This window comes from Anolis carolinensis, chromosome 2, assembly GCF_035594765.1.
Source record: "Anolis carolinensis isolate JA03-04 chromosome 2, rAnoCar3.1.pri, whole genome shotgun sequence".
Taxonomy (NCBI): Eukaryota; Metazoa; Chordata; class Lepidosauria; order Squamata; family Dactyloidae; genus Anolis; species Anolis carolinensis.
Genome location: NC_085842.1, coordinates 294,533,562 through 294,558,071, shown reverse-complemented (window position 1 = coordinate 294,558,071; position 24,510 = coordinate 294,533,562). Strand labels below are relative to the sequence as shown.

At 38.8% G+C, this 24,510-nt stretch overlaps 1 protein-coding gene across 4 annotated transcripts in view; it reads right to left on the bottom strand.

Moving 5' to 3' along the window:
- Positions 1 to 2,839: 2,839 nt before the first annotated feature.
- Positions 2,840 to 24,510, bottom strand: part of elovl7 (ELOVL fatty acid elongase 7) — a 63,287-nt gene continuing 41,616 nt past the window's right edge. For all 4 annotated transcript variants that reach the window (XM_003216241.4, XM_008102867.3, XM_062974244.1 and 1 more), the window contains exons 2-8: positions 22,043 to 22,139; positions 19,974 to 20,164; positions 16,452 to 16,532; positions 14,921 to 14,977; positions 13,622 to 13,727; positions 5,538 to 5,674; positions 2,840 to 3,595 (exon numbers count right to left, since the gene is read on the bottom strand). In XM_003216241.4, the coding sequence (XP_003216289.1) occupies positions 3,374 to 3,595; positions 5,538 to 5,674; positions 13,622 to 13,727; positions 14,921 to 14,977; positions 16,452 to 16,532; positions 19,974 to 20,164; positions 22,043 to 22,106 (858 nt within the window). In that variant the 5' untranslated portion in view covers positions 22,107 to 22,139 and the 3' untranslated portion in view covers positions 2,840 to 3,373. The remainder of the gene's footprint in view (positions 3,596 to 5,537; positions 5,675 to 13,621; positions 13,728 to 14,920; positions 14,978 to 16,451; positions 16,533 to 19,973; positions 20,165 to 22,042; positions 22,140 to 24,510) is intronic.

Below are 24,510 nucleotides of genomic sequence, written 5' to 3'. Positions count from 1 at the left end.
ACTTGCCTCCCACAGACAAGAGTTCTTTCTCCCACCCTGGACCTTCCACAGATATATAAACCCCACTTGCCTAGCTTCGCACAGACGTCAAAACCTCTGAGTATGTCTGCCACAGATGTGGGTGAAACGTCAGGAGAGAATGCTTCTGGCACATGGCCATAGAGCCCGGAATACATACCACAACAGATCCCGGCCATGAAAGCTTTCGACAACACAACCACAGTATCCATTCAAGTTCATGTAGCGTGGTATGAAGACCTGTATTGGGGGGAGGGAGGGTGCGAATCTGGGCCCCTGGGAGTCGTAGTCCTCCCTCCCTCCCTCCCCGGGAGCAGCCGAGGACGGGCCTGGCCCACACCCCCTCACATCCCGGGCCTCTTCCTCCTCACCGCCGGGCCCCGCGCCAGCCTCCATCTCTGCGTGTCTCTGTCTCTCTCGGTCTCTCCATTCCCGGCTCCATCCGCCGCCTTCCCGCCTCACAGAGAGACACCAGGCCTGAGCTGAGGCGAGGCGGCGGCGGCCATTTCCCCCCTCCGTCTTCCTCCTCCTCCTCGGCCTCCTTCCCCCTCGCCCCCTCCCATTGGCTGAGCCCGTGACGCCCCTTTTGCTGAGGGGCAAAAGGAAAGGGCCTGAGGCTGTTAGGAATGGTGGGAGTTTGGGTGATTTGCAAAAGCTTTTTTTCCTAACGAAAAAAACGACGACATAACAAAAAACGGCCTCTCGCGGTTCGAAACCGCGATATCCAGACGTGTGGACAATCAAGGCCGTATATTGCTTCAAAACTAACGAAAGTAACGAATTAATAATGGGTAACGGGGAAATCGAATTATTTGAGCAAGCCTAGTGTGATGACCCATGGGCCTTGTAGTCCTGCTCAGGACATTGTAATTCCTGATGAAGATGAAAACTTGGGTTTTTTACCTTCCCAGTCTGAACTGGATTCCTCTCTGCCAGATCTTTCCCAGGCAGATCTGGGAACCTTGCACCTGCAAGAAAGTTGTCTCCCAGAAGTATGTCAAACAAGCCCAGAGCCTACTTCTCCCGTATTCTTGCGCCGGGAGTTTTGTAAACAACAGAGAAGTTTGGATTCAGCTTCGCGCAGGAGTGCGCGGATTGCAGCTAAGAATGTGGCCAATTAAGACTGCTTCTCGTGAGAATCTTTGGGGAGTCTCACATCTGGTCTCAGAGTTAGCTTTCGGTTCTGATTCCCAGAGAACTGCTTCGGCGGGAAGCTAGACTCTATTTAGGTGTTTTACCCGCGTAGTAACTTCGCGGAGTCAATTCGTCAGCCTACGGAGCGAGTTGTGTCTGGACAGCGCGCTCCGGTTCAAGCCTCGCTCCTGCTCAAGCCTTGCCTTGCTATCCAGCCTTCGCCTTGCTTCCCAGCCTTTGTTTATCTACGGACTTTGCCTTGTTTCCCAGGATCAATCCTTGCCTTGTTCCACGGATTTATCAAGTTATTCCACGGACCTTGTTCTTGTTCTTAGTTACCTTGTTCCACGTTCAAGCCTTGTTTCAAGTATCAAGTTATTTCCTAGCCTCGCTCAAGTTTCATGGACTAAAGGACCTTGTCATCTCCCCTCACTTTGCTTGGCAAAGTGAGTGTTTCGGTTATTGGATTACAACTTTGGACCTTAATATTTCTTATTGGACATTGCTTTTTTGGACTAATTCTGACCTTTCCTGGAAGGTCTAATTCTGGACTATTTTCTACACTTGTTTTTATTAACTTTATATATTCCTACAATAAAGATATTAGATAGATTCTGGCCTCTGTGTATGGTTATTGGTGCTCTGCAGCCTGGGTCGTGACACCTAGTAGTTAATCTATTCAAGGAAAAGAGGAGTTGTATGTCCCCTCCATCTAAGTAAGTAGGTTGCCAGAGTGAAAACCGAAGAGGATTCCCACATCTTTTATTATTGTGTAGGAAAAGGTAATTTCAGTAGGTGTTACTTTTCACACAACCTGGTAACAAGCACCATTTATTGGAATTCCCTCTTCTACATCACCATTCAAGGCAGAGGATCCTTCTCCAAGTCTCATCCTGGCAACATTACAGGAATAGGCAGAAAGAAGAGATATCTGCCAGGGGCTCTGTGGGCAATTTGCAACAGGTTTCCCTAACTTCCTATCCAACAATAGCACATAACAAGGCTAAAATCCTCTCTACTAAATTAGGGAACCCTTTTCATGCATTTATTCTAATTGTAGGAGCCCACGGTAGAGCAGCAGATTAAACCACTGAGCTGCTGAACTAGCTGACCGAAAGATCGGTGGTTCAAATCTGGGGAGTGGAGTGTGCAAATATGAGTAGATCAATGTACTGCTCCAGTGGGAAGGTAACAGTGCTCCATGCAGTCATGCCGGCCACATGACCTTGGAGGCATCTACGGACAATGCCGGCTCCTTGACTTAAAAATGGAGATGAGCAGCAACCCCCAGAGTCGGACACGACTAGACTTAATGTCAGGGGAAAACCTTTACCTACCTGCTATTCTAATTGTATGATTTCTACTCAGTTTTGCCTCAACCTATAACTCCTTATTTTACATGTACCCATCAGAGATTCACGTTGACAAAAAAAAAAATAACAACCAAACAAACAGCATGTCTTCCAAGCCTGAAATCTGCCATCCTTTTCTTAAAAGCTAATACATGTATTACAGCATAGGTTTTGGAAGACTTGCGTTCATCCGATGCTAATGGCGCAGACTGGATGGCTTATGCATGAGGATGCCAGTATTTATAGTCCGGGCAACAGTAGGAGAACAATATTACAACTTTACACTACTTTATATTCCACGCCACTTTAAAATTCCAGAAAATAATTTTTCAGACTTAAGAATCACAATCTTTAATATGGTACAGTTTTGTATAAAACACATTAATGTTTACAGTAGATGTATTAACAATGAGGTTTACAGACCATAAATCGTTTTATGGAATTGTATTTCTGTTCAGTTAAAAGTCGCCTACAGGCATAATAACTTGCAGTGCTTCTTAAAATAAATGTATCCGTCAGTGCTCAAAGTATATTTGTATACTTATCAGATACACTTCATTTCCACAATGAATCTTTGAGTGCATCTCTAGAAGTGCCACAAAGTATTCATTGCGGTGATACATAGAGGAAAAATATTCTAATATGTACATTACTGACGAAAACTGCAAGCCACTGAATATTAATCAGTAGGTTTACTCTCCCTCCTGCATCAAGATTAAATTTCAAATAATTTATAATAAAAATGCAAGGGCTTTTTGTTGGTTTGTTTTGGAAAGCCGTATACAAAATGTCCAGTGTGTTGTGCCAAACGTCTTGATTGTCAAGTAGTGCAAGTCAAAACATTCATTCCACATTTGCGGCAGAGTGCTTCATTCAGCTTTGTTTTTGCTGATGCCGTTGCTGACGCCGTTTTTCAAATACTTCGGTGGTCTATGGCCTTTAGTGTAAGCATGATACCAAAAATGTAGAAACAGGATTAAAAACAAAAAGCCATACAGCCAGATGATGAACATGAAGATTGGGTACTGATACGGGCAATTCTCCATGAAGTAGATTTGTTCTATATGGATGGTAACCAAAATGAACTGGATCTAGAACAGAAGAGTGTGAGAAATCGTTTTTAGGTAAGGCAGGAAGGGACCATAGGACAAGTTAAGAGTTTAGGAGAGATGATTTTGTTAATAATACAGGAAGTATAAAGGTGTTCTGTAAAAGTGGAGTAATTCATCCTTGGCAGTAAGATATGCACACACTTCAAATGATTCAGCTACTGAAACTTCATTTTACTTAATTTGAATTCCAAATGCTGAGATTTACATGCAAACACAGACATACCAGTCCTTTCCCTGCTAAAGATAACAAAACGAAAAAATTTTTTTTAGTTTTAATAGTTTGATTGTGTATATAAGAAATAGAACAATCAGAATAGAGAAGAGAAAAAAGAAAATGTACAAAAGAATAAACAGGTTTGCAAAAAATATTCAGCAAACAGTTGTTAAACATGTGAAGAATCAATATTGTACAGTTATTGTACCTTAACATATCTATATCTCTCTAACCCCACACCCGTGAACCCAACCCCCATGACCTCCGACACCCCTCAATGTGGATCACATAACTAGTACCTACCCATATGTCTTCTTTCACTAAATCGCCTTTGTGGCAGTCATCTAATCTACGTTTGTGTTCTTTTCCAGATATCCAAGTGCCAGCCTCCATTTGTTTGCAAATTCTTCATTATTTCCTCCTCTGCTACTCTTTGCAAGCTTGGTCATTTAGTTATAATCTAATAATTTATTTCTCCAATCTTTAATATTTAACTCTTTTTCCCCCTTCCATGTTTTAGCTATTATTAGTCTTACCGCAACAAAGCAATATTGGCAAATTTCTTCATTTCCTGTGCTAATACACCTTCTAAATAGTCCTAATAAGTACATTTCTGGAATTTTCGTGACCTTTTTGGTGATTATATTGTTTGTTTGTTTCATCACCTTTTTTCCAGAATTCTTGAACAATATTACAGATCCACCATACATGGAAAAAAGATCATTTCACCTTGTTACACCTCCAGCAAGCCCCTCATCCTGTTTTCTCTATTTTGGCCAACAACTGTAAGTTCTATACAACATTTTAAACATATTTTCTCTAATTGAACCAGCCACTGAAAATTTAAATCGCTTTTTCCAAATATGTTCCCAGTCTTCCAAGTCAATATTTCTACTTAAGTCTTTGGCCCATGTAATCATAACAGTTTTTATCCAGTTGTCTACTAAATTATATTCTAGAATATATTTATAAAGCCTGGAGATTAGGTCTTTGTAGCCCTTCTCAAACATACATTCTAACTTCAATTTTTAGAGGCAAATCCTACCTTTCCATCCTTCCTAAATCTGTCATGCAGTTGGAAGAAGCTGAACCAGTCTTTTATCCCTGATTCTTCTCTACCCTTGAGTATCCATTGCCCTTTCTCTTTGACCAGATATTCCTTGTATGTTCCAGATTCAGTGTGCATAGCCAGTCTCAGGACTGCTTCCAATGGGTGCAGGCATAAGACAGGTTTTGGCTCTATCCCCTTATTGTACCTTTTTCACGTTGCTAAAAGGCTGGCTCTTATGATATGTCCATTAAATTCTTCATTCATTCTGTCCTTTTCATTCCATAGATAGGCATGCCATCCATATCTTAAATTATGGCCCTCTAACTTAAACAACTCTTTATTGTCCAGTTTAATCCAATCTTAATATTTCTAAAACAACAAGGCAACTTTTTAAGGGATGGAAGTAATGGCCAGAACAGAAACTAAATTGTTTAATCTTGAATGGCATGTCGGATTCAAGTCCCTCCTCCCTTAAGAGCTAATGCCATTTGGGGTATTGCACTAACTCATTATACCAGGGCTGATCCAGTATGGCATACTGGTTTGTGCTGGTTATGACACCTGATAGATTGCACATCTACCATATGTAGAATTGAGGCACTTTAATTTCTATCCAAATATATTTTTCCAATTGCGTTTTTTGAAGAATTACTCACCAGTTGTATAGTTGTCATATGCTTTTTCCACCACAAGTATTTATGATAGGCTGGTCCCAGTGAGCAAATTCCGTAATAGGTGTACATGATAATGTGAACAATGCAGTTTAGCATACCGTGAAAGGTGCCTAAGCCACCTGCAGGGAGGGAGGGAGAGGACACAAAAGCAAGTCTACATTATCCATGCAATCATCCAATCCCATGTACGTCATAATCTGGAAAAATCAGAGCAGCAAGAACAAATATGGCAGGAGATGCTGGTATTTGTAACTGAAGTACATGTATTTTTATTATAAAAATGCCCAAATGTCATTAATTTTTGTCATTTTAATGCAAAAGACACAGTGACACCTCAAAAGTCTCCTTCTCTTTGCACCCTTTCCATGTTTTGAAATCATTAACAGTTATAGTAATTGTGCACTCTAACATTATATATGTAAAAACACAGGAAGATATTTGTCTTCTAAACCATACAATTACCACAGCTAACAGTCCCAAAGCTTTCGAAGAGCCTCAGTGCGAACCCAATAAAACACTACAACAGCCCCTTTAAAAAATAAAATGAATGGCAGTAGAGACAATTGCAACCAGAAAAACCCAAGGAGGTTTTTTTTGCAAGAACTTATGGTTCTTAAGACAAATCTGGAGGAGCCTTTTGAAACTTTAAAACACTATTATTGTACTCATTATCCAAGGATATTCAAGGATGCAATTTAGTCTTTCCAATAACCCTTGGCCCCAATAAGACTGAAAGACAGTGACTTGCTCAAGGTCACCCGCTGAGTTTCATTGCCTAACGAATATTTGAATTGGAGTTTGCTGAGTCCTATATTTTAACCACTTTTATGTGCACAATACATAGAAAACAAAACCAGCTGGGAGAAGGATAACAGAGGGAATGGAGAAACAGCACTGAGGGATAACTTAGGAATTTTATCTGAAGCCAACAGACCATCGCTGTGCATAATCAATATGATTTGTACACTTTCAGACACTGTAAATCTTAATCAACATTTCTCCCTGTTTTAGAGTCTTATCATTCTGAAATTACTTTGATTGTAACCATCTAACTTTTAAAAACTTTTGACAAAGGACTTGGAATAGATTCAGGCATTTTTAGCATCCTATTTTTAAGAATTTTTCATTTCCAAATTCTCTTCACAGTCAACTCATTTTCAAGTCAAATGAAACCCAATTCTAAGTGCTGCCCAACTTGTTTATGCAAACTTTCAGTGTAAGAAATTTCAAAGCACTCAAGAGTTCTCATTTCTGGAAAGCATTTAAAATAGACGGATTGGTTTTACTATATGCCACCCCTTTTTTGTGTCAGGAGTGACTTGAGAACTGCAAGTCACTTCTGATGTGAGAGAATTGGCTGTCTGCAAGGATGTTGCCCAGGGGACACCGGGATGTTTTATCATCCTGTGGGAGGTTTCTCTCATGTCCCCACATGGAAAGCTGGAGCTGATAGATGGGAGCTGACCCAGCTCTTGGGATGTGAACCGCCGACCTTTCGGCACAAGGATTTAACCCATTGAGTCACTGGGGGCTCCTGCATGCCACCATGATATCTTTAGATAAAGACTGAAATAGAAATACTTAAATATAAAACGTGTTCATGCATTACATTGGTATTTTCAGTGAAGGAAAATAGTTAACCTGGTGAAGATGCAAAATTGAGACCTGGCTTAGATTATCACTTTTCTGCTTAATAAACAGAGATATCAACAAGCTTTTATTCTTGCCTATAGTCCCTTCATGGCTCAAGCAGGAGCCTCCGGTGGCCTAGGGGATAAAAGCCTTGTGACTTGAAGGTTGGGTTGCTGACCTGAAGGCTGCCAGGTTCGAATCCCACCCGGGGAGAGCGCGGATGAGCTACCTCTATCAGCTCCAGCTCCATGCGGGGACATGAGAGAAGCCTCCCACAAGGATGGTAAAACATCAAAACATTCGGATGTCCCCTGGGCAACGTCCTTGCAGACGGCCAATTCTCTCACTCCAAAAGCAACTCCGGTTGCTCCTGACACGAAAAAAAAAATGGCTCAAGCAATCCTCCAATAAAAATAACTTTCTCTTTTATCTGAACAGGAAGACTATGGCTAATGAAAGGCTTGCTAATTTGATTGCACATGAGTGAGGCTTTTGATTCTGCATGCTCACAGAAGGGATATATGCAGAAGGAAAAAGTTCACATGTACTTTGTTTTATTAAACCAGTAAATGATTGTCCAAACGTGGCTATGTTGTTATTTACCTAAACATTAAATTCTAGTTTTTGTGGGGCTGGAGAGATACATTTAGACATAGGACTAAAAAAATGGCAAAATGGTCTGAAAAGCAGCAATAAAAAATTATATGTACAAGTGGTCCCCGAAGTACAAACACCCGGCATGCATATGACTCCTATGGTAGTTAAGAACGAGGATGAGACAATAGGTGGTGAGAGAAATCTACACCTAGGAAGGGAAATTCAGTCCTGGAAGAGTAATCGGAGAAAAGGTGTCTCAACTGAAGCTTTCTCACCAATCCTTGTTTCCACAACAAGCCAAATTTTTCAAAATCCAATGATCACAGAGACAGAAAGTGAGGGGAAATCTTCTGAACAGGGGCACAGACAGCAAAACAAATGCCACAATGGTATCAAGCTATCTAAAACTATATAGCTGGGGTTACACTTTAAACTTTAAAAATATACCTGTTCCAACTTACATAAAATTCAACTTTAGAACAAACCTAAAGAACCTAACTTGGGAATGGCCTGTGCATGTCTCTGACCTGAACCCCAGAAAGTACTTATTGTATGACTGCCCATACTGCAGACTTGCTCTGTTTTACAGATCTCCAATTAAATCATGGATGGTTGCCACAGGACCATTATTTCATGGCAACAGTTTGATTTGTTTTGTTTTCCGCAATGGCACAGACAACTTTTAGCGGCAACAGAATAGACATAATGTTGCACCATGGAGAAATTGTGTTTAAAGAGAAATACTCCTGGATATCTCTTTGAAACCACTCTGTAACTTTGGGGGGACTTGAAGGTTTTCATCTTTCTGCAACAATTGCTGGACTCAGACTCAGGTAAAGGTAAAGATTTTCCCCTGACGTTAAGCCCAGTCATGTCCGACTCTGGGGGTTGGTGCTCATCTCCATTTCTAAGCTGAAGAGCCGACGTTGCCCGTAGACACCTCCAAGGTCATGTGGCCGGCATGACTGCATGGAGCGCTGTTACCTTCCTGCCACAGCGGTACCTATTGATCTACTCACATTTGCATGTTTTCGAACTGCTAGGTTAGCAGAAGCTGGGGCTAACAGTGGGTGCTCCCCAGATTCGAACCTGCAACCTTTCAGTCCACAAGTTCAGCAGCTCAGCGCTTTAACATGCTGTGCCATCGGGGGCTCCCCGACTCAGACTCAGAGGACATCAAAAGTCTCAACTCGGCAAATTCAAAGTTCAGTATCAGGAATTCAGCCTTCCTTCACACAAGATTGTTTAATTAATATGTAATGGGTTTTGTAGCACCTTAAGTAATAACTGAGAGAACAAAGTTGATAACATAAGCTTTTGTAGATTAAGTATTTTCTCACTAGTCTACAAAAAATTGTAATTTATTTATTTATTTCAAATATTTCTATCCCGCCCTTCTCACCCGCAGGGACTCAGGGTGGCGTACAATTGGCAACAATTCGATGCCGATACATCATTAAAAACAACAACATATAAAAAATACAACCAATTAAATACAGTATAAAATATAAAACATAAAACATGTGTTTAAAATCCGTTCGTCCAATATCCAATAATTGGTCTCCAAATTGCTATAAGATCCTTTTGCGTACTAACACAGCCATGTCTTTGAGTTATAGCCCCAAGGAAAGCAACAGATTTTAAGTAACTCTGTTTAAGTTGAAAAATCAGGAACCAGTAAAACAATCTACATTAAGCCAAAACGCAAGGCCCATGGAGCATGATAAGCAACTATGCTTGAAGAATTAGAACGGAGCTAGTTTAACAGGGTAATGCAAATTACTCAAGCAGAAAATCCTGCTAGATAAAATCTTACACAGCAACGGGGTGACGCAGTGTCTCCATCCCAATTCTGGCTATGACGAACTGGGATCTTGCCATCTACACACCCACTCACCCCACAGAGCACACCTTGGCATCAGCTCTCCCAAGCCATTCCTTATTTCAGATGCATGACTTGATGGGAAGAAAAATAAAAGGAAATGGTATTCCATTATATTATTTCAGAATAATAAGCAGATTATGCAACGCTAAACATGTGTCATGCTGTTTTCAGTTCTCCCCTTAGCTAAATGCTTATAAGCAGGCACTTGCCACATTTTGCCTGAAGCCTGCCAAAGCCAGGGAGCAAAACAATACATGTCTTCCAATGGAAAATTCACTCCTTTAAAATTACTTGCTGCTGAGTGCACAGAAATGAACGGTCCTAATGGTGATAGTGCCTAATTAAAAGCTATGTTTTGTGGCTCAGGTAAACAGTTGATTGCATTTGCTACTATCTCGAACTTTTAAAAGGGGAAAAGTAAAAAATGGCAAGAGAATACCACAGCTCCTCAAAAAAAAAAAACAGTTAGTTGTACAGGCCATATGGAAAACTTCAAATTCCATATTGCTTTCATTGAGACAGCCAAAAAGGCACAGAAAAATATGCAAGCTTTGAAGATTGCCAAATCATTTCATCTGCCAAGAAGTTAAAGGGGAGGAAAAAAAACAAGAAAGAGGGAATGAAACAACTCTTTCTATTCCATGTCAAGACAAAATCTTGTACACATATTTTTGCCTTCTTGATTAACCCAATAAAATTATTAGCCAAGCATTAATCAGCTTCAGAAGGCTAATTCATTGTGAATTAGATGAGATGGGCAAACTGATGATGCTGATCAAGGAGAAATCCTTGACTAACTTTTAAGAAAGTCCGGAACTTATTTTTCACTTTTCTACAGCAAAGATGGTGGGAAACTATTGGAATTATGAATTGGTGTTATTAAAATAATGTTTAATATTTTATTAGATGAGGGTCAACTTTGATGTTTTATACTGTTTTTTTATTGAGGGCATTAAATTGTTGCCAAAACTCTGAACCGCCCTGAGTCCCCTTCAGGGTTGAGAAGGGCGGTATATAAATACCACAAATAATAATAATAATAATAATAATAATAACAACAACAACAACATAGCAGATGTGTTGATGTATAGTGTTATTTAAGGGGAGTAGGAAAATAAGGAGTTAAAAGCAGCAGACAATGAGTGTGAAGTTCATAAATTAATCCTCGTAATTATCTGTCATATGTATTTACATGTTTAGGTATGTTTTATGCCAGGAGGATTGTCTTGAATCCTATATGCTATAAAAATAGTTTTTTTGTATTGTTTGTGTCTTCTTTTCCCCTTTATTTCTGAATAAAAATTTACTATAAAAAAGAAAGCTAATGAAAACATGCACAAACCCACTTCAAAGGTCTTCCATTTCTGTCTAAAGCAAATTAATCAGGAACTTCATTAGTGACTCACAACAAACATTTGGGTCAACACGAACCACTCATAGTATTAGCCTCCAAACAATAGTGCTACAAATGCTTAGTACAAGTCAAGTGTTAAGTGGGGTGACATATTTTGTAACTACATATTTCCACAGGTAATGAGATTATTTAGAATACAATGGAAAGAGGTGGCAGCAGAATGGAGTAAACTATAATGTCATGATCAACACCACCCACAAGGATATTTGGTGCAAGAACAGCTGTCTTGCTTAAGTAATTCCCAGGGTTTAAAGAGCATTTGCCCTTGTGGTGGTTCATTTAGTACTGGGGCGGGGAGGTGAACAGGGAGGTGCAAAAAACACGCATCATTATATGTATTATTACAACACATTTTCTATTCTAATATTATGAGATTAGTTTTATCTCTTCTCTTTAATCTGCCTGGCAGAGAAAATGCCAATCAAATTTTGTAGGAGACAGGATGATTGCTAATTACCCAAAAGGTTGTTTTTCCCTCTCTCCATTACAATTGACATAAAAGCTTAGATAACACTGGCCAACACACATTTTGGGTGCCTCAAATATTAGACCTGTTTCTGGGTATATCTGACCTGCTGATTCTATAAATGATACCAGTTTTCCCCTACAAGTTGTAGTCTTTAAGATACAGAACATATGCCATCTACCAGTCATCAAATTGTGACAACCATAATGAAGGAGTGAAAGGGAGTCAGCCTGTCCCGCCCTTGGTCTGAAGACAGTATACTCCCTTAAGCCTAAGAAAAAACCAACTGAGGATCAAGGCTTGTTGATGAACGTCATCTGGGTGATTGGGAGGCTGTATGTGAAGGTGCTGCTGGGTGAAGATAAAAGGAAAAGATAAGGGGTGGAGAGACCAGGGTTTGTTGGAACTTTCTGTGATGCACCAACAATAAATGACTGTTGTGCGTACTTTAACAGCTTGCTGGATTCTGCTTGAAGACTATTGTCTTCTGTTTATCTTACTTACAGCAGAGGAAAAGCCTTTTAATCATGCATTCCAAAGCTTATGCTGTGCTTCTGCCAAAAGAAGAGGAAAAACCTCCCGCACATATCTAAAAAACTACAGCCAATGTTGCCTATCCAATGTAATTTTCTGAATCAACATTCCATATAACTCCAGGAACAGACCTAAGAACCAAGACACTTAAGAATCCATATGATTTATCTGTAGTTCAACTTTTACACTGATGATTTGTTTTAATTTTAGCTGCGTTGCATATTCTATCATTGCCTCTTGCTACCAGTCACAGCAAAATCATACTTTGAAATTAACTCAGCCCAAGGCAAAACTGCTAGCGGTAAAGTAGACAATGAAATGCCAGTTTCAATTTTCTATCAAAACAACAAGTAGCCCTTAAGATCTCATTTACATTCACCAGTGAAATTTACATTCACTTCTGTCTGACACCATACATACATACATACAGTCTAAGAATAATATTACATGTATCACCATCAAACGAGTATAACCAGAGTTTGAAGGTAGTATTTTAGGGAGGAAAAGACAGTAACAGCATCTCTTTTAAAAGCCATGTTATATCTGAAAATGCAATTACTTTTTCATTGGGGGCATTTTTCCAAGTATTAAGAAATGTTCTTCATATTCTAGATGGCTGTCCAATCCCCAAGATGGAACCCAACAGTAACAGGGAACTTAATGAATTGGCATTTTAAGGGAAAAGTTTCATTTAAGAGATTCATTTAAGAATTAACTTTCCAAGCCCTGAGTGTCATTTTTAATTAAACCCTTAAAATACAGTGTATGCAGCGATTTGCCTTCCACTGCATTCATCAGTATGTTTAAATACTGTGATGGCAAAAAATCAATTTGTTGGCCAAATATTATCTTATGTTTGCAAAACAAAGGCAAGTTGTGCATAGGATTCAAATGATTTCTCTGTTAAATAATAATCAATATTTCTTCCTTTATTCTTCTTCCTCCTTCCCAGTTCTGATGAAGGAATTCTGCTCTTTGAAGATATTTGCAAAGACAGAAAAGGCTAATTGATTGATGCAAAACAAAGCATCTGGATAATTCAAATTTCTTGACTGAGAGTAGTTTTGCTAATGCTGTCAAAATATTTCACCCCACTACTTATCTCAGGCCAGAGAAAATCCAAAGTTTGAATAAATATCTGATTTTTAAAAATCCAGAATGTACTAGACAATTCCACCTATGTCAGATATTTGCCCTAGAAGTAACATTAAGAAGAGTGAGAATTGAAGTTTAGGATGATTTCAGATGTTCTAAGATGACATAATTAAAATGAATGAGAAATCCTAACTGGTTTAATAATGCCGTGGCGTCTTTATATTACTGATACAGTATTTCCAGTTTTAAAAAGAAATATAATTGACACTAAAAAGCAATGTATCCTTCCTTCACCACCCGAACTGATCTATTTTGGTAGCTAGGACTGCATAGGGTAAGATAAATGCACAGGAAAAAAAATAAAAGAAAAAGAAGCTTGACCCCCTTGACCATTATTTTATTTTCAAACAAAGTCTCGGCTTAGAATTTGAATGTTTAAATACCTGGAGCAAATTTGACTCCAAACCACCAGGTCCAGGGCATAATTGAGTGATGGAAGACATGAAGGAATGTAACTTGGGCATTCTTCTTCCGGAGGACAAAGAAGACCTGAAATCATTGAAATAGATCTTACTGTAAGTCATGTGAAATGATAACTGTACAAATACTAACTAATGCATACTATAATGTATTGAAGATCTCACTATATCTCTGTGTTTATTTTAAAATACAATCAGGCTGCAGAATATGTGGCTAAAAGCCTATAAAACCATCATGAACTGCCACAAGCAAGTCAAATTCATTAGACAATAACATGAGGAAATTGCTTAAAGAGGTGTAAAGATTCAGATGCATTTCCAGGAGAATGGGACTGTGCTCTTGTTTTTTTCCCAGTCATTCCTCATCTATTTTAGGCACACATTTTGAAGGGGAAATTTGAGTGTAAGGTTTCAAAGTGTGCTTTGACTCCTTGGTGGTTTTCAAGGGTACGTCCAATATGATGTGAATAAACCTACTATTTTTAAAGAGGTTCCACCTTATCTTCCTTATTTCACCACCTAACAAGTCACCAATCTTACAGAGCAGGTTCTGTAGCCAATCTGATAGGAAGCGAAAGCTATTCTGTCAACAGAGAAGCCATTCTGCCACAGGATTTATCACTGGAGATTAATAATCAAGATTTAAGAAAGGCGTAAGAATAAAAAAAATACATAGGACTAATACTACACAGGGTGTCCCAAAGTCTCCATACAAAGGGGAAATTAACAAGCGTATTATATTTTTAATATGTAGTGCATGTTTTGTAAATAAAGGTACATTTAGCTAAAGTTTCACATTTCCCCTATATATGGTGATGTCTGGGACACCCTGTAGATGAGGCATGAGCAAACTTTGGCCCTCCAAGTGTTTTGGACTTCAACTCCCACAATTCCTAATAGCCTCGGGCCCCTTCCTTTTCCCCCTCAGCCGCTTAAGCGGCTGAGGGGGAAAAGGAAAGGGCTCGAGGCTGTTAGGAATTGTAGGAGTTGAAGTCCAAAACACCTGGAGGGCCAATGTTTGCCCATGTCTGCTTTAGATCATAATATGTAAATGTTATCAATTACATATTTCACTGATGTCATCAATGAGAACTGATAGTACCCTGTGAAGGTAATAAGTATAACCATTGTTTTCTGGAGAAGAATATATGTGTTTATGTGCATACATACTAATATATATACACACGCACACTATACTATTGTGCTCCTTCCTGTTCATTAAATTCATTAAATTCTATTTCATTCAATTCTATTGGTACTTACAGTGTCTAGCAATTCAATAAATTTGGAAAAATAATACAGCCAGCAGGCACGAACCATCTGCAGAAAACACAAGTGTTAATGCAAAGCGAAATGTAAACATTTCTTCAAAACAAACCTTTGTTAAACCTCATGAAGACTGCCAATCTGCAGTACTTGAAGAAGAGCTTAAAAACATCTCGTCACTATCCATCAGACTGGAGGAAATGCAATGCAGGAAAGCATCTACAGGGAAATGGAAAAAGGGCCTTATACAGTGTTCCCTCTCGGGGGTTAGGCTCCAGGACCACCCGCAATAAGTGGAAATCCGTGAAGTAGGGACACTATATTTAGTTTAATATTTATACATTATTTTAGTAGTTATATACTTTTTTAAGTCTTTATCAACCAATCATATGTTGATAAATTGCTGTCTCCTCCTCCTCCCGTTGCCACTTGGGCTCCTTTTCTCTCCCTTTGATTTCTCCTTCCTCCCTTCCTTAGGCTGAAAATTGTAATTTTTTATGATTTACAATAGTCTTTTAGAGTTTATTGAAAAACCGCAAAACAGCGAAACCGCGAAGTAGTGAGGGAACACTGTATTTGTTTTCTAAAAGCAGAACACTGTTTCACAGGTAGTTTTTAAAAACTTTCCTGAGTCTGCAGTGCAACTTTTGGCACAAAGGAAATCAGATCTTTCCTCCATTTACATTAAGTCGCCTAATTGGCACTCATGCCTTTCATGGACAGACCTTCGTTTATATGTACTACATACAACCTTCACACAGATTTAAATGAAGGTCACAAATAGTCAGGCACTATGGTGAGGATCTAAAAGGCAACACTTTTATGCCTTTGCGGGCCCTAAAATGGCCAATAGGACTCTGACAAGGCTTGGAACAGGGCTGCTAACTACATTATCAGAAAGGTACTACAGTAGAGTCTCACTTATCCAAGCCTCGCTTATCCAAGCCTCTGGATAATCCAAGCCATTTTTGTAGTCAATGTTTTCAATATATCGTGATATTTTGAGGCTAAATTCGTAAATACAGTAATTACAACATGACATTACTACTTTTGAACTACTTTTTCTGTCAAATTTGTTGTATAACATGATGTTTTGATGCTTAATTTGTAAAATCATAACCTAATTTGATGTTTAATAGGCTTTTCCTTAATCCCTCCTTATTATCAAAGATATTCGCTTATCCAAGCTTCTGCTGGCCCGTTTAACTTGGATAAGTGAGACTCTACTGTACTTCCCTTTTGCTTTCCACAGATCTATAAACACAATTCTTCTAAATTGGAGAGTGGTTACTCATTACACAGCATATAAAAAGGTAAAGGCATTCAAAAGGTGATAAAGTAACCAATAGCAGCCCACTCACCCCCATAGTACAACCACCCAGTTGGGAATAAAAGTGTCCCCATACCTTCATTTTGCTGAGTAGAGGCATGGGAACCTTTAATGGCTCACTCTTGGAAGGAGCAAGTAAGGTGGAATAACGATATTGCAGGGGTTTAATGTACAATGACAATTAATTGCATTACTTACTCTGAGAGCCATAGGTGATCGGGAGTAATCAACTATGTCACAGCGGAACGAATAGCCTGTAGCCCAGCCAGACATTAGAAACTGCAGGAAGAGGAAAGTGGGATGTGGTGAATGATTTTTCAAAAAGCATACTGCCAATTTATGTAGGTACACATTAGAGCTAGAAATGTCTACAGTACAGTCATTAGTGTGTGGAGCATGCTTTCATCAGCAGCCATTGCTCTTTGGCAATGGAGCTCTGTGAGAATTTTATGAAAGATGGGGGGCTTGTACATTAAAAAAACACAGATAACATCTACAATTTCCTTCACATAGACTAATCTGGAGTGAAAACATTGCAGTTAATGCTTGAAAAAGCTAAGTTTGTACTTTAAAATTCACTGTGACAGGAGAAAGTCAAAGAAACAGGAAGGAAATCTTAGAAACCCCAATTTTTACAGCCAGTTCACAGACCTCTGTGGCCCTTCCATGGACTAGATTGAAAAGCCTTGATCAACAGAATGAGAAAATGTAAACTCTGGGAAATTTATTTTTACAATATTTACACTTTATTTTTATCTCGTCTTTCTCCCGATATAGGGACTCATGGCGGCAATCTTTCCTCTCCACTGGAATTGATCCCTGCAAACCCAAAATTCCTTTTGAAGGTTAAGGAAGTCTTTATTCAGACCTGGTTTTTCAAACAGTAGCAAGGGCTAACTGCATTAGCATTAAGCTAGAGGAAGTATACTGAAAACACACCATATACTTTGGATACTCTTCAGTTAGGGCAGTGGTTCTCAACCTGTGGGTCCCCAGATGTTTTGGTCTTCAACTCCCCAAAATCTTAACAGCTGGTAAACTGGCTGGGATTACTGGGAGTTGTAGGCCAAGACATCTAGGGACCTACAGGTAGAGAACCACTGAGTTAGAGCTACAAATAAGCCTTAACAAACTAGGCTGGAATCCAAATTATTCAACAATGTAGACTTTAACAATTAGTGGTCTAAATTACCCTCCAGTTTGTGCAACTATTAGCTGAAGTACTGAAACTCTTAGTAACATTTGTGTTATTAGCAAATAGAGTTTACTTATCATGCAATACAGATGGAAATCCATGCACCTTACTCAAAGGCCACAGTCCTTGCAAGATGAATCTGGTTGTAACTACAGGCTTGTGAAAAGCCCACTTGGCATGACAACACAGACATTTCTTCCAGGCAATTAAACAACAAAGCTACATATTGGAAATGAGGCTATTTTAATTTTTCCTAATCTGACCACACATAATTGAAGAGGAGCACAAGTGTTAATTAAGAAGGCTTTCATAAGCTCTTGCAGCTTGTAACAGTGTCGGCTCTTGCAAGACTTATTGCAGTAAGGCAATACTGAAAACTCCATAGAAGGCTGCCAAAATGATATACTAGAGGTTATGCAAAACATCACAAAAGAAAAGAATAGGTGAGATAGCATATTAAGTACAGAGAAAAGCAAAGCAAAGCCAAAGGTCAGCATATTATCTTTCTTTAAATTTGTGCACAAAACAACGAAACCTAAATCAAAGGAGGGAACTTCCTCTGTCAGTGTGACAGAACATTTTATCTCTATTCAAACAAATTCAAGTTCATTTTCTGAGATCTCCAAATAGGACTGAGAAAAATGGAAAACCCAAAGAATCGCTGTCAGACAATGTTTGGTTGAGATTGTACAGTCCACAAGCTTCATATGGCCTGACAGTTACTTTTAAGGCTCCAAAGCTCCCCATTTTTAAATTGTAGAACTAAAGCGAGGTACTCTCCCTTCAACCTTGGTTTGGCTCAAAGCCGATTTTTTAAGAACTTGGAAGTGATCGGAATTGCTCCTTGAATCTTCATGGCTGCCACCCATGGTGTATCAAATAGAACCATCATATAATATAACTTAAAATAGTGATGCTAAGAAGCCACGCTTACCCCTAAATAATTTCAGAGTGCAAATGCATAAATTGTGCTACCTCCTATGCATGGAGATATAAGTGTTCCTACACTAAATGCTGAATTGAGCGGGATTGAGAGTAGTTCATTATAATGCAATTTGACTGTGTGCTTCTGAGAAATGTGGAGAAATATACAAAGGAGATGGATGGATTCTTCCTAATTACTTTGCTCATCTTTATAATAATGTTTGTCATGTTGTGAAGTGTGCATAAACATAGCCACTAGGCATCTTTCCCCTACTGAATAGTAATGCAAAAAGCATAGTATCACTTAAGCAGACTGACAAAACACTTACTTAGAAAACATAATGCCATGCCAACAATTTTGTTGTTTACAGTTTTGTTTTTGCTAGTATAATTATGTGTAGCATTAGACTGGGAAACCTCAGGCTCCAGGATTTGGTTCTTGGGAAGCCATGTCCCCTTCCCTGTGACAGAATTATTTAGCAGTTTTCCAGCTTTTGTGGGAGTTTTTTTTTCCAGACTGAAATGCCTCTATTAAGACTTAAGACCCTTCTATATTACATATTTATAGAACTATGAGTCCACTTCATCTGCCATGGTTCAATCCCAAGAAATCCTGGAATTAAAGGTTTAAGAATGGGCCAGAAGTCCCCAGACTAAGCATAGCGGGCCGGATGCAGCCCTTTGAGATCATTTACCTCCCCCCCCCCCCACTTAAATTTTAGACTTAGGGTCACTCTAAGTCTGAAACAATTTGAAAGCACACAACAACTACAGTCCTAATTAACTTGCCTATTTCAGCAGCCAAAATAAGGTCCACACTTTCCATTGAAATGGTAGGTTTATGTTGGTTAAAATTGTTCTTCATTTTAAATATTGTATTGTTCTTTCAATTTTTTTCCACTATAAATAAGACATGTGCAGTGTGCATGGAAATTTGTTCATTTTCTTCACATTGTCATATGGCCCCCCAACAGTCTGAGGGACCAGGAACCAGCGCTCTACTAAAAAAGTTTGAGGATCCTGGAATAGGCATTTCAGATTCTCAGCTACAGAGCTCTAGTTCCCTCCAAAACTACAAACATCAAAATCCCATAGGACGTAACCATAACTAACATGGAATCATGATGCAGTAATTGTATAGCTGTTGATATAAAATATATTGTTTTAAAATAATTGTCCTGCTCTTCTGATTTCGGTGCCACCCATCACTGGAATGAGGCTTCCCCAAAACTTGGCCACATGCAGATGCATGTATTGCAGGTTTCAATTCCTGAGCTTTGCCAAAGGAAGACATAGCTGAGCAGTGCACTACAAGAAGGGTATATGCTTCTAAGATATTTTGGATTTAAGCTATCAGAATCCCAAGAATCATGGTGAATGGTAAACCATGTGGGAATGGTAGTTCAAAACATCTGGACAAGCAAAGGTTCCTCCCTTCTGCCATTCAATCCATATGAAGATGTATCAAACAGTTTACACAGTCACATAAGCCCCTGAGTTCAATGAACTCATCTTCAATGAACTCATGAACCAGGAGGAAATAAAATTAGAAACAAATGTAGGCAAAACAAAGCAGCTAATGACTTATTAACAGTACTTACTTCATAAGTCATATAAATTGAAAGAGCCACTACACCAAAGTTGTAGAAAACCATTATTTGCCTCAAGTCAAATGGCTTTCTGTTCTCCATGAACTTTGGCCCAAGATGAGTGACGAAGTAGATATATGCGCCAATAATTACTGTCTGTGGCAAAGGCGAAGACATGAGTGGGTAGCCATCAACTCGCGGATCTGGAAAGAGATTAAAAAGAGGTTTGTCAGGCTTTCTAGTTCTAAACCACTCATTAAAGACATTTGTTTTGTTATTTTATATAATAAAATGGGCTGCATATTGTCTGATGATGTCACAGGTGCATTAATTGCTTGCCTCAGCTTCTTTTGACAGGTTGCAAAAGCAACATATTATACAACGATAAAACAGCAAAACCTGTAATTCAGAACACTGAAAAGTATTTCAGATGCCATTCCCATTTTATTACTTATTTTCATTATAGGTCAAACTGCATTAATTCTGCAGTAGATGCTTCCCAAGTTTCCCAGATCAATTTCCAATCTAGAACAATTACACCATGCTCATATTATTCTGCTAAGCCTTTTGTACCACCTTCAAGATCTTACGTGGTGGGTCACTGTTAAGATGACTTATATTATCTGTCCACAGCTTAATGCTTCCAAGTATTTTGTGCTAGAACTCTCTATATTTCCTCTTCATTGGCTATGCTATACAAGGATGATGGGAACTAAAGTGCAACACCTGTAGAAGGCACTAACTTAATAACTTTGAGTTCAAACAGGGAATCATATAAGGTAAACACTGTGTAATTGATGGATGCATTTATTTGTATTGCTGTCCAAGTATCGATGTGTCTGGTAATAGTTACATAAGAAAGTAGTCACATTTTTTAAAGATTAGCTACAGCTGGTCAGTCAACAAATTAAAAGTATTTTTTATCTAAGCAAATCTGATTAAGCATGGGCTAGAGCGTATCTGAAAGCATATTCCACGGCAATGGAGACATCAGCGAAATCGTTTATTGCTGCCAAGAAACCATCAAGCTGGACTGTTTTGGGTGGTCAGAAGGCTATTACATGCTGGTACACAAGGAGACAATTTTGACCATTCAACAGCCCACTGTGAAGAATTTTCACGGCACTTTGCAGATAAAGTTGCTCACATTCATTCTGACTTGGATGTGGTTACTGATACAATTTCAATGGATGTAATTCTGGCTCCTGCTTGTTCAGTTTTGACGGATACTTTTAAATTTGTGCAGCCTGAGGATGTGGACAGGATCCTTGGAGAGGTGAAAGCTACCACATGTATTCTAGATCTTTGCTCTTCCTGGCTGATCAAATAGGCCAGAGGGGGACTAGCAGAATGGGTGAAGGTCAATGCCTCCTTGGGAGAAGACAAAATTTTAACTTGCTTAAAGGAGGCAATTGTGAGATCTATATTTAAAAAGCCATCCCTAAACCCCTCTATAAAATGGACAACTATCGGCCAGTGTCCAACCTCCCCTTTTTGAGCAAGGTCTTGGGAGTGTGTGATGATTTGAGTCTCCTTGTGGAGAGAAAAAGTGGGGTATAAATAAACATAATAATAATAATCCAAATTCTATTTGTATACATTATGCTGAGCTGCCAAATTGCAAAGTACAGGGCAGGTTTTCAAACTCTTGTTAGAAACGTAGTCTTATGGATTAATACTTTAAATATTTCAAATTATAGCCTTTGTTTAGATACAAATATGCATTACAAATTGTACAAGTAGTAAACTAACAAAACATGTTTTGTTGCTCAGGACATACTGGTAAGTGTAGCAACACCAGCTTATTTTGATGTAATCCATTACAACATAATGTTTAAGGAAATCTACTGTTCATTTTGTATTCCATGCTTAAGATTATCCCAGTAGCACCCAAATGGGTTCCACCCACGAAATGTTACCTTCTTATTATCCTCATACCAATCCAAACAAGCTTTAGTGCCCCTCAGCTCTGCTACAACAGAAATATGCAGTTCATTTTTATGTAAGCATGTTAATGCACTTCTCCATACAGAGAAAGAATTGCCATTTGCAGACATTTCCAGGGATCAAGGAAGACTCACCAGCATCTTTAATCCATTCATCATAAAGTGATGCAGCTTTCAAAGTCAGATTGTTAAGTGCCATTTTCACAGTGCGAAGTAGGATTTAGGATTCTTCCTGAAGTAAAAATAAACAGAATACAACATTAAAATCTGCAATGGAGAGAGGATGTAGTGATATTTTCAAAATTGTCAGAGTAATAATTACATGGAAGCAAGCTGTAGAGCCCTAGATTATTGTTACAGTTTGTAAATGTTTACTAATCATATTTTCTGTTCTATGCAATTCATCATCAGGTTGTGAAATGCTGCCATATTTATATTTTCATCTTTGTATACCTTGGAATGCAAACATCAAAACCAGAAAAGACGTGCCCAGATACAAGCCCTGCTCAATTCAACAGAATGACTCTATCTCAGGCATGGGCAAACTTCAGTCCTCCAGGTGTTTTGAACTTCAACTCCCAGAAATCACAGCTGGCTTACCGGCTGTCAGAAATTGTGGGAATTGAAGACCAAAACACTGGAGGGTCAAAGTTTGCTCTATCCTTACTTAGTATGCCCAAAGTTCATAACTGAAGTTTGAAGGATCTTGTTCTTTTCATGGCAGCCTAACATACCAAAAGAAAAATACGAGGGACATAAAGGGTACATGTAGAAATAAGCATATTGCATCTATGCTAAAAATAATTCCACTGGTTGCCAGTTACTTTCCAGGCAAAGTGCTGTACAAAGTTTTGGTTAAAATCTTTAAAGCCCTACGTGGTTTGGATCCAGTTTACCTACGGGATTGTCTTCTCCCATATAATCCGCCCCATAAAATGAAGTCCTCTGTGAGATGTTTATATCAACCAGACAGAACCCGACTGTCAGCCATCACCCAGAGAAACTTTTCATTAGTGCACCAAGACTGTGGAATGGCCTGCTGGCAAAGATCTGACAGCTAAATAAGCTGTCAAAATTTAAGACACAATTAAAGACTTATCTCTTCCAGCAGGGCCTACACACCATCTTACAACTATGGATTTTAAATTAACAGTTTACTACTACTACTGTTTAATATTTGTTATATGTTTTTGTTATATTGATATCCTGTTTTATCTATGTTTTAACTTTGTTGTACCTACCTTGAGTCGTTAGGAAAGGCAGGTAACAGATACAATTTATTATTGTTCTTTTATAGGCAAGAGGGTGTGTTTATTGTTATGTCCAACTTAACTAAAGCTTTAAAGCTTCAGGAAAGCATAAAGCAGAATTCATAATGTGGTAGATAAATAAAGGGATGATAATTGACCTGCTTCCTAACAAGACATTTTCTTGCAAATGAAGCAACAATGTTTTGAGCCACACCTGATCACTCAGTCAAACGTCTCCAAGAGCTCATTCCTCACTAATGACTATTTTGGCTACAAACCAGGTCATAAAACTAGATTACCTCAACTGCACATTTGCCTCTGACAAATACAATGCCCCCCCCCCTCCAAAATCTAATAATTGTGAAGATTAGCATGGTTGAAAATCACTCCACACTGGGAATACAATAAGTATCTCTCTGATAGTTTAGGTTAGTTGGCTTCATTGTAACAAGCATATAATTTGGACAACATACAATTAGCCTTGCTGATGGTAAAGGAATAGTTGCCCAGGGCTGTCCGGGATGTAGCACTTCAGTCACGACCACCACCATTACTGTATATAAAAGTCTGTCATACAGCTGCTTCAGAAGAAAAGGGATGAGCCTCCACTCTTAACAGAAGCATAATTAATCATTGCCCTGCTATTTTCCTCATGTTTCCTTGTTTCCCAAACTCTGGTCTTTCAGTTCTCATAATTCTTGATGTTTAGACAATGCAGTGGAGGCTTCCAGGTTATGAAGTCCACGCATCTGGAGGACTAGAGTTTGAGAAACACTGCTTTAACCCAAGGTTTCTGAACATTGGATCCTCCCAATGTTTTGGACTTCAGTTACATCTTCTGGTTGTGTATTTCTGCATGGCATGGGTTGGAAGAGATGGATCCTTGTAGGAGTCTCTGCCAGCATAGTCAATAGTCAGAGTTTATGGAGGTTAAACCTCAAAGTATCTAGTATCCAAAAATTGTTCTAAGGAACCATATCACATATAAACTGGCTCTAGCCATATTTCCAAACTCCTTTAATGTCTAAATGAATTATGCAAAGGATGTATGGCTGGGACTCTTATTATTGCCAGGTAACAGCTCCAGAAACACTAACAGGATTGCTTGTTTGAACACATCCCAAGCAGCAAATATACCCTCACAGATGGAAAGTTACTGCAGAAAGTATAAGATGTGACGCTTTCTATATGATCTATTAATTTCACTTCAGGGTGTCCCTAAATTTTGGGCTCTTCTAGTATCATTCTTCTTTCCAGGCCCCTACTTGTTAAAGATTTTATTAGTGTGGCTCCTACTAGCTCTAATTCTATGTGGCATCTTAACCACCACCATCATTACTGTAACTTCACACT